At 40.1% G+C, this 11674-nt stretch overlaps 1 protein-coding gene across 1 annotated transcript in view; it reads right to left on the minus strand.

The window, feature by feature from the left end:
* DSCAM (DS cell adhesion molecule) overlaps window positions 1–11674 on the minus strand; it is a gene marked incomplete at both ends in the record, with an annotated part of 461963 nt that overhangs the window by 157130 nt on the left and 293159 nt on the right. Inside the window, 4 exon segments of the mRNA XM_079762252.1 lie at window positions 990–1268; window positions 9698–9973; window positions 10690–10966; window positions 10968–10987. Of these exon segments, the coding sequence (XP_079618378.1) occupies window positions 990–1268; window positions 9698–9973; window positions 10690–10966; window positions 10968–10987 (852 nt within the window).

Raw genomic sequence — 11674 nt, forward strand, 5'->3', positions numbered from 1 at the left:
GCATCATCTCTACCTATGTGGAAGACAATTCCATTTACCTTACTAGGTAAAATACGTTCTTCATTATAAATTCCTCTTTCTCTCGTTTGCAGCATTCACTTAATAAACATGCTTTGTTTGCTTCACCTCCAATATATATTGCAAATTCAACTGCCATTACCACCTTCATTCAAGGCATGTTTTATCTTGCCTGAACCTCAGAAATAGTCTCTTATTTATTATCCTTGCATTCTGGACCAGTCCACTCATTGCTCAGCTACTAGTGTGACAATTAGAAAGATAAATCAGGCCATGCTACTGACCTGGTTAAAATCATCAACGATCTCTTTGCATTTAGAAAAAAATCTAGACATATTCCTTTTCTGGTAATATCTTGAAACTTCATATTTCAGATAGATAAAACCTTGGCTTGGAATTTAGGGAAGCTCATAGTTGGTTTCGTGCTTGTGTATTTTTTTAATGGGATGACAGCAAGTTCTATGAATTCTAGTTATACTATATAATAAAAGCCTAATATACTAAGTGTTCAGTTGACTGGTCAGCCATTCAACCAATCAAAGTGTAATATACTAATGATATGCTAAGGCTGCTCAACTACTCGCTATGATGTGCAGTAACCACAGGGGGCAGATGTTCTGACCGGTAAGTTAGCTTGCTGCTGGGGTCTGCCAATTGGGACTGAGCGAGACAGGCTGGACATGCCCTGGAGCCCTCCTGTGGTCCCTCCCCGGCGGGCCAACCTCCTGCATCCCTCCCTGGCCCTGATCATGCACCGGTGGGGTCCCTCAGTCTGGCCTGTGCCCTCTCCTATTCCAGGACCCCTCAGGGGATGTCAGAGAGCCGGTCTCGGCCCGATCCCACAGGCCAAGCTGAGGGACCCCACTGATGCATGAATTCATTCATGGGGCCTCTAGTATATTCATACTATTTCAAACAAACACCATAATTTTGGCTGCTTAACCACCATACCTCCTATGTGTCCCACTCACCTCTCACTATTAGCTGGCTCTGGTGCTCCACGGCCGCTGCCTCATTCCGGGCTATGCAGGTGTAATTCCCATTATGCATGAGGGAGAGGTTGGAAATCCTTAAGGAGCTTGTGAAGTCGATGTTGTCAATGGTCACCCCAAGGCTTGCTGGGATTGGCCGGCCATCCTTCTGCCAGGTGATCGTGATAGGTAGGTCCCCTGAGACCACAACGCAAGGGATGAAGACCCGCTGTCCAATGGAGAATCTCGGAAACTCAAAGGGTTGGATAAAAGGTGGGACTGAAAGAAATGGGGGGAAAGTAATAGAGAAAATATGCAAATGAGTTGTGTAAATATTCGATATGCTCTTTTCCTGTAAACCTTTAGCATGACATTGAGCATCATATTTTCAACTGTTGCAACACTCCTACTTACTATCTCATCTCTTCGTCTAAACCGGATGCTGAGAATGCAGGATACTGATGAGGGCTCATTCAGAAGCTGGGCTGACAAGCCAAAGGGAGCAAGAGGCTAAGAATTGCGACACGCCCAGCAGTTGGGGAAGGTTTTGTGCTGGGGCCTTTAATAGTCAGCTTTTGTGCAATCAAAACAAAAATCATAGCACTTAATTAAGACTCTGAATCATACATTATATTTAATATGTTAAATGGAAAAAAGATATAGCCAAACTATTTTAAAACATATTCACATCAAAAACCCACCAAAATAGTTAAACATTTTCATGATGAAAGGAAGAATTTAGTTAGAGAGAGAAGTCATTTTCTCAGAAAAATCTCAAAATCAGGTTTGTAACTCGTTGCTTTGCTCCCAACATTAGATCAGGAAGCACATTAAAAAATACAGGTTAAACCTAGAGACCTAATTTTCATTCATATCACTTCTCTCCCTACTACAAACGTTGTCTCCCTGGCTTCAGCCATGAATCACAAGTCTGCAGTATAAATGCTCTAAAAAGTTTTGAAAGTCTCAAATCTCATATTTTACATAAGATATAAAAAATAGAGGCAAAAATGAAAACATGTAATTTAAAGACTCTTATATGATTTTGGATACGCCAAATCGCCTTTTGAGACACATTGCTTACACTATCTGGTTCATTACATCACCTTCTATGGCAAATTCTCTGAGTCTTGCTGACAGTGAGATCTTGTAGTATTACAGGAGCAGAAATTTCCAATGTGACCTGCAACAGGTTCTGACATAACCTTCCTACATGAAGTATGTACGTATCTGCTGCATGTCACTTACCTCCAGGTCTGCTTATCTCATTCTCTGTAATGATGGGAGTTCCTTTCTCTATGACAGTGCAGAGCCACTGAATGCTGCCAAATGTTAATTTAGACTCTTCTTGTTCTTTAATCAATTAAATGCTCTTGCTCTTAATAATGTATAACTCCTATTCTTTATGCACCTTTAATAAGAATGTTAAGTAAGGCTAATACCTTTCTGTGTTTTGGCCCTCAGAAATTAATCATATGTTCTGTCTCATAGGAGGGAGAACAAATAAAAAGAAACACGGGTTGGGTGTTGGTCAGTAATTAGCAGTTGCTTTTTGATCCAATTTCTTTAACTACGATTCTATTTCTTCATGTGTAAACTGGTGATAATGAAACACAACTCATGAGCATGTTGGGGGAGGGCTTAATAGAATGTCAGCAGAGAGCCCAGGGGGGTAGATAGAAGCTGCTTAAGTAGTATCATCCTATCTTTCTTCTTCTTTACACTTTTTTCTCCTTTTTGGTCTACGACCCATAATTCGCTGGGGAAAAATCAAATCAATCACATGGGTGCTGAGACTCACTAAGGCTCTGTTTGTATTGCCATGCACCCTTTCTCAATGCCACACTTTGCCTCCTTTTTTCTAGTAGCAACTTAACCCATGGGCACCACACAGTTCCCAGGTTGAGAGCTCTTGGTCCCGAATGCTCAAAGGGTCTGCCTCACGCCCAAGTCTTCTGAGTCACAGCCATGGATGTTTTGACCTTCCCAACCCATTTTCCCGTCTGCCTCCTTTTCTCCACGCTGTCCATCAAGCCTCTTTCCCCATCCTTTAAGGAGCTTTCTTTTATTAACATCTTCCTTGCTTCATGAAGTTCCCAAAGATTGTATCTGCTAATTCAAATCCCATGGCTGGTCTCAGAAAGTTCAGTCTCAATTCCACACCCCTCGAAGGTGCCCACATGCACAGGATAAGCACAGGACCTGCACGGGCTTCTAGCTCTGTGCTGTGCAATGAAAAGCGAGCTGTACCCCACCAATTTCAGCCCTCAAATCCCTAGTTCAAAGTTCTCATGGTCTGAGTCCACAATGGTTGTCCCTGGATACTTTATACAAAACCACATCCTTCGACTTTCCCGAGCCACTGGGATTTCAGGTTCCCTCTCTCAGCCTCTCCATAATCCAGATCAGAATTTCTGGACTCATCTTGGGTTTTTACCAAACCTTGCTTACCAAATCCACCCACTCCTTCCTTTTTAGCTCTCTAATTTAACTAATCTCTCTCTCTCTCTCTCTCTCTCTCTCTCTCTCTCTCTCTCTCTCTCTCTCTCCCCCCTCTCTTGCGCCCTTACTTAAAACAATCCTCTTTCTTTATCTTTAAAAAGCATTCTTTCAAAGTTCTTTGCCTCAATTTCCCCGCACTCCCACCCTGGTGGCTTCCTACTGCAATATGAGTTACTTTTCTAAACCACCCAGCGGAGTTGCACTGAAATCCCAAGATGTGTATTTGAGTCTTAAATATGTTACTGAGCCACTCTGAGTAGGTCTCCTGCTCTTTCTTATTCTGTTTCTCTAATTATGTTTTATCTACATTCCAGAGTCACCATGAGTATTAATTAAGGTCACACATATGAAAGTGTTTTGTAAATGATAAAGTTTAATATAAATACAAATAGAAGGTGACATTTTTGTCTAGCAGCCAATTAACTTTCCTGGCAGTGTTGGTCCCTAGCAATTAGAACACTCAATTAGTCACTGTTCCAGTTCAATGTGGCACCTAAAATGAGGAAGAAAATGCTTTGAAATGTGTTAAATGCAACACTGCTTGTTAAGTTGAAGTGAAAGAAGGGATTTTAATTTTCATTTCTCTCTACATGTTAGAACACAGCAAAACTACGCTTCTGTTTAGTCAATTATTTCTGAACTACTTAAGTTTCAGGCATTATCAATAATAAACACATTATATCAATCTTTAAATTTTTTCAAATTTCCAAGTCATGAAATGAAAAATCAAAACAAACAAACAAACAAAACAATAACAAAGGGCCATGACTATGACCAAAAAAGACATGACTGAAATATACTATTGTTTCCAAATGACACACACACACACATACACACACCTCTATTCATGGTTAAAGACAAGCCCCTAGAGACAATATAAAAATTGTTTGGACTCACATTTGCAGCATTATTGATGCAAAAAATGGGCCCACTTCCAAAGGATGTCAACCAAGGAGGCATCATATTTGCTCTTCCAAAAATCATCATGTAGTCCACAGGAAGGTAACAGAACTGTCTTTATATGAATAAATAAAGAAAGACTGGCCCTAGCTGGTTTGGCTCAGTGAATAGAGCATCAGCCTGCGGACTGAAAGGTCCCAGGTTCGATTCCAGTCAAGGGCACATGCTCAGGTTGCGGGCTCAATCCCCAGTAGGGGACATGCAGGAGGCAGCCAATCAATGATTCTCTCTCATCATTGATATTTCTATCTCTCTTTCCCTCTCCCTTCCTCTCTGAAATCAATAAAAAATATATTTTAAAAATCAATCAGTGAATGTATTGGAACAACAAATCGATGCCTCTCTCTCCCTCTGTCTCTCTAAAATCAATAATAATAATAAAAAAAGACTGTTTTTCAATCCTGACCCACAGGGAAAGTAAACACTCAGTCATTTCCTATAATTCAGTTGATCCCTTCTCTTTCCCCTTATCATAATTGAAAACAGTAATGATTATTAATTTTTTAAAAGCTTTGATTTTGTAATACTATCAACAATAAAAATATACAAAAGCTTTAATTATTAATTTTTTAAAAATTGTGAGCACTGGTGTGTGATTTAATTTATACATTTCATTTGAAATTTCTGTGTGCAGAAGTCAATTTGGTTATGGCCTTCTTAATGACATCTGAGTAAAGGCTAAAATTTTTAATAGTATGTGATTGTTACTACATATGTATTGAAAATGAGAGGTTATCCTAAGCAAGAAATGCAAGTGGTATCTTAAATCAAATTACTCTCAATATCTTTGGTGAACATGTCAAAAGAAAAATAAAAGGATGCCCTAAGCTGATTTATAAGAATCCAGAATTTATTATTTTTTATGTTTTATCTGGGAAGTCCTATATGGCTTAAACAGGTTAAACCCTATGTACCTAGCCCTACAATTTCCTCTTTCAATATGTACAGTTTCATTAGTCTACACACAAAAGAAGAAATTAAGGAAAAGTAAGGTAAGATATCTTGCAGTATTGCTACCTGACAATGATATTTAGTTTAGAAAATGTTCCTTGCCCAGCTAGTGTGGCTCAGTGGTTGCACATCAGCCCTTGAACTAGGAGGTCACAGTTCGATTCCTGGGTTGTAGGAATGCTTATAGAAATCTATATTTCTCTCTCATCGATGTTTCTCTCTATCCCTTACTCTTCCTCTCTCTAAATTCAATAAAAAAAGACCCGGAGACAGGGAAGCATTGATCAGACTGTCAAACCTCAGAGGGAAGGTAGGGGAGAGTGGGGGTAAGGGAGAGAGATCAACCAAAGGACTTGTATGCTTGCATATAAGCCTAACCAGTGGTCACGGACAACAGGGGGGTGGGGCATGCGTGGGGAGGGGTTTGGGATGGGAATGGGGTATGAGGACAAATATGTGATACCTTAATCAATAAAGAAATTTAAAAAAAGCTTTTCTAATCAAATTTTTGTTAGTGTGTGACATTCTCGTAAGATGGAGCCACGGAGTGATGCAATGTGTCACCTGGAGGCTACTCTTAGAGATGGCAGGGGTGGCTCTTGCTTTGTTGACTTGGTGGTTGTAAACTTATGGAGATCTTTGGTTTCACTACCGTCTGGCATCTGGAGGGCATTCTGCTCTCTTTGTCTGTCTGATCTGTTTGCCACACCTGCCATCTGGCCCCCTCCCAACCCTGCCTATCAGTAGTCTTTGCTGGGCTTCTATTGCCTAATATGGCTCTTATCTCTGGGGTTGGTTCCTTTGAGGGAGAATGCGTCACCATTGGGTACAATATATTTTCTGAGGTACTGACCTGCTCAGGGCCTTTCTTTACTGAGCACATTTTAATACGTGAACACACACATTCTTGAAGTCACTATCAGGCCTGTTCATATTTTAATTCACTCTTTTAACATCTGTTGTTTTCATTTTCCTCCTTCTCTTGTAACTCAAGCTTGTCCCTGGTGTAAAGGTGTGGTGGAAGCAGGCAGCTTATCCAGGAACCTCACAGCTCTGCCACCGTGATTGGTCCAGGAAGGGCTGGGGTCTACAGAGAGCCAACCAGAGTCCTGCCCTAAAATTTGCTTATGTGGACTGGTCGGGCATGTGGGTCCAGAGACAGCCAGGACCAATTCATCTGCTATATATGGAGAAGCTGCTCTGAATGAACTAAGCCCAGGTGCTGAGGGAAACACCAAAGACGCAGAGAAAGGTCCAATGGTAATTCAGGGTCTGGACCAGGTCTCCCCTGAGGCCTACACTATCTCAGGCCTTCCCAAAGATTGGCTGAATATGCCCTTGAAGCTCCATCCATATCTCCCCAACACACTGTTGTAAATTCTGTGAAGCTAGTTTGATTCAGCTTCCCGTACTTTGCAATCAGGAAGGCCATGGTCAATACATTGATTTGTCTCATTTACAAAATTTAAAGAGACAGACTTAAATTTCAAGTTGCCCTTGCTTGAATTTTTGTCAGATATCATCTTCATATATTTGGTGAATCGGTTTTAATGTGAATCTAACTAAGAAAGTTATAAGTGTGTTTATATGAAGTTAAAATCTGGAGTGAAGTTTACGAAGTCCCTTGGTGATCACACCTCAACCTGTGGCCTCACACATGATCTGTAACTTTACACATGATCTATTCCTGATGTCTCCAAATCTACAGCCCAGACTCCTAAATTTCACTTCCTCCTATATTCAGGTTCCTACTTAATGGATCGCTTGTTTGTCTAATGTATATTTCAACTTCGACACATCAACAGCCGGACTTCTACTTTCTTCCTTTAAACTTCTTCACTGTATCTCTGTTGATGGCAGCTCTGTTCTTTCTACTGCTCAGGCCAAAATTTTGGGGTTATCCTTACATAATTTTTTCTCTCATGCCCACATCCAATCCATTAGGAAATCTGATTGAATAGATCTTAAAAATATGTCCATCATCTGCCTTCTACTTGCCACCTCTACTTCTCTCTTCCAGGTCCAAGCCTCCTCACCGTTCACCTGGATTAACTTTCTAACAGGCCAGCCTGCTTGTCCCTTCTTTCCTGTTGGTGTAATTCTCAGCACAGGACCTAGGTCAGGCCACATGACTTCTATTTAAAATCATCTGATAAATCTCCCCATCTCACTGAGAGGAAAAGCTCAAGTCCTTATAGCCCAAGCCTGGGCTACTAGTTGCACAGGAAATGATCCTGCTCATTCTAACCTCATTTCCTGTTAATTCCCACCCCACCCCCCTACCCCGACCCTATTCATTCTGGTCCAGCCTCACTAGCCTCCCTGCTATTTCTTAAGCTTTCCAGGCACATTTCTGACTGTTTTGTTCTATCTGTTCCCTCTGTCTAGAATGTTCTTTCCCTAGATATCTGTGTGGCTATCTTGAACTCCTTTACATCCTTTCTTAAATCTCCCCTTCTCAAAGAAGTCTTCCCTGACCACCTTGTTAAATACTTCAAATCTCAAGTCCCAAAACTGTCCCCCTCACCAGCCATTTCTCACCAGATAACTATAAGGAAAGACTGTACTAAATGATCTAATTCTTTATTTTGAAGTCCTTGCAAAGGAGCCGCAAATGGATATACTGCATATTATATGCCTAAAAGAAAAAAACTCTTGAAAAAAAACACACCATTTGATTAAACTATTTTCTAAAATCATATATGCATTGGTCCTAAGAGCCAATAAATTCTCTTTTGGGGCATAAGCTAGTCTGAGTTGGTTTCTGTCACTTAAAATCAAAAGGATCAAGATTAATGCATCAATTTATGCTGGCCTGGAAAATTTGAAGAATATAAGTTAATTATTCAAATGGCCTTTGTTTGAGTTTATGTCCTCTAAAATACTAAAATTAAAATATTTATGTCTGCAATGGCCATACTTCTGGCAATTTTTCTGAAAGAACTAATCTTAAAAGCAGATAAAGGCTAATGCATAAAAAAGTTTGTTTGATAGGTCATTCTGAATGGCTAAATATCAGAAATAAACTAAATATTTAGCACTGGAATACATATTTTCAAAAATACAAATGGAGATCCCTTTGGGGGGTTTCCAAGAAGACAACCATTTTCAGAATAATACTAAGACACATTATTTGCCTTTCTCACTGTGTTGACATTTGCACAGATGTGCAAAAGTAATGGGGGTAAGACTGCTAGGACCTTAGCACAAATCACAGCAGGGACACCAAAATATGTGAGTAGTCATGTATTGTTTACTACCACATACTCCCAGCTGTATTTTTAAACTAATTTTATTTAAGGACACTCGATGAAACAAACAAACAAAAATAATTTTAATAAATCTTGTCCCTTGAATTCATGTCATTTATAATGTCCTCTGTTCTGTGTTAACGAAATGAAAATAACGCATAAAGCATGTCTGCTGCCTCCTGAGTGGGAAACCATGTACTTGTGCATTTGTTTGAGTTACAAGCTCAACTAGCCACTTTTTATTTGATGAAATTCCATCTGCTCTTTAAAGAATGGCTACCTAAAAATTATAGTTATTCAGGCTTGTATAATTGGCAGTCATTTTTCTGTAAAAAAGAAAAAAAATGAGTTTGTTGCTCTTATGATGATTATAATTGATTGTGTTTGTAGCAAATAATAAAATTCAAACTTTCAAGCAAAAAAAAAAGAATTTTGCTGCAGCTGGAATCTAAAATAACTCGCTTTTAGGAGTTTTTTAGAAAAGAAAAATGTTTTAAAATTATCTGTCAGACAACTAGATAACCAGGGTAATGCTGTGTTTTGTTTTTCTCTAGGGTAATATTAAGAACACATGTCTGGAACACCAAGCCAGAAGTTCACATAAAAGGAAAGCTATATGGACCACAGATCTTCTGAAGAAGTGATAGTAAAGAAAATAAAACTAAACAAAACAAAACAAAGTAAAATAGACCTGGCTGAGTAGCTCAGTTGGTCAGAGCATTGTCATGATGCGGGTTTGATCTCCCATCAGGGCACATACAAGAACAACCAATGAATACATAGGTAAGTGGAACAACAAAACTCTCCTCTCTCTCTCTCTCTCTCTCTCTCTCTCTCTCTCTCTCTCTCTCAAATCAATAAATAAAAATTTAAAATACCACACAGAACACCTAATGCAATCTATTGTCCCTCAGTCTTTATAACTGAGGAATATAACTGTCTTATTCTAAATATGCAGATTATTAGAACCCACTCCCTAATTGTTGAAATGGCTGTGCTAAGTGATGGTGAGCTGAGTGGGGACAGAGAGGGGACTAACCTTACCTTTGACTGTCACGTGGACACTCTGGCTGGTGGAGAGTTGTGGTTGCACCAGCACGTTGCACGTGTACTCGCCCTCATCAACGTCCTTCTGCACATCCGAGAGTTTCAGAGTCCCATTGTTCTCAAACGCCACTTGGCGATGGTTAAAAGGAAGCAGATTAGAGTTCTTATACCACTTGATGGAGTAATACGGATAGCCAATCACACGACAGTGAATGTATGTGTCCCGACCCGCTATTGCTGTGATGTTTTTCATTGGTCGAATACTTGCAGGCCCTGGAGAGACACAAAGAAACTCTTGAAAATAATTGAAGGGTACATCTTACGTGTGGATACAGGTACACTTTTCCTTGAGTTAAAAATGTAGGTTATTTTCATGTAAGGACATCTTTTTCAATTAATTTTCCTGCATTTGTCATTTTCTCTAAGATGGTTTCATTTCCTTTTAATTTCATTACTTTCAAATGAACTGAATGAGTGTTAAATGCTTTAACTATCAACTACTTCTATGAAAGTGTTTTGAATTATATGACAGAAGGCAATTTAAGCAATAAAAACTAGTCTGCACTGAACAAGCATGCTCCTTCTGCGACTCAATGGCTTAACTCTCTCTACAGATTATGAAGATGGAGGCTATGCCACGTTGCACCAGGAATGTAAGTTAATACCATGTCCATGAAGGTTTACCATGAGTGTCGTAGAACAGGAGAAGAGGAGGAAGGAGAGCATGCAGAGCATAAAACAGGAAAGGACAGATCAAGTGGACACGTGTAAGAGTAAAACAAGAGAACAAGTGACTAAAGAAACGGAAATGCTATTTCCAACATTATCTGGGCCAGGGGACATTCCTGAGCAGGAAGGAAAGAGTAGGAGATGGGAAGGGCCAGCTACCCCGTTTCAGCATTCCAGGACCCAGCTTGGCGCATGCAGAGACCTTCTTCTCCACTACCATGACTTATATGTGTTTTTTGAGGAGCTGATTTGACAAGCACCTCTTACGTTTATTCGCGCCTGGTACAGGACGACGCCGGCCGAGTTGTTGGCAGTGCAGCGGTAGACTCCCCCATCTCGGACCTGAGAGCTGGAGATGTTCAGGTAGCTGACCACGTTCCCCTCCGACGTGATCATCTGGCTGATGCGGTGACTGCTCCCCTTGAGAATTGGGTCATCGTCTAGGGTCCATGTGATCGTGGGCAGTGGCGTGCCCTTCACGTTGCACATGAGGGAGACGGGTTCTGCTGGACTCACCACTTTCTCGCTAAAGGCAGAAAATAATTTTGGGAGTTCCATCTGCAGGAAGACAAATCATGGAAGCAAGTGGCACATATCGATAATGAAGCAACTTCCAAGTACGACTATTTAATGATTGGGAAGTAGAGGTTATTAACACTACAAAAACCTCCGGTTTTATGGATAAAACTAGATTCCAATCAGAACTAGAGTTCATTTTCAAAACAGGTCAGCACAGCATTAGCAAGCTTTAATAAATCACTTATATATTTCCTAACTTTCCTAAGAAGAAGAGTGATGATACAACCTAGATATTCATGTTAAACAATGTCAGCTCCCTAGAAGTCTACAATTCAAAACTGGATGTCTCCACCCAAAGCTATAAGCATAGAGGAAACCCATACCCCCAAACCCTCACTGTAGCTTCCCACTTCTGCCCCAGTTAATTAGGGATAGCTCAACAGGAATTAGAGGAATAAAAGAAAGAGAGAGAGAGAGAGAGAGAGAGAGAGAGAGAGAGAGAGAGAGAGAGAGAGAGACTGGTGATCCCATCTTCATTTTCTCATAAGAAATAATCTTTTTTAGTTTTAATGACAAATGATAAGTGCACATAAATTTCCATGAAGGCTCTGTTAATGGGTAGAAACTAAATAAAGTCGGACCCTTCTGGCATCTATTAAATATCTCTGTAAGTATCTTAAGTGAGCTGGCCATATAATTTATCATCTGGCCTGGGACACTTTTGAG

Source organism: Cnephaeus nilssonii (genome assembly GCF_951640355.1).
Source record: "Cnephaeus nilssonii genome assembly, chromosome: 3".
Lineage (NCBI taxonomy): Eukaryota > Metazoa > Chordata > Mammalia > Chiroptera > Vespertilionidae > Cnephaeus > Cnephaeus nilssonii.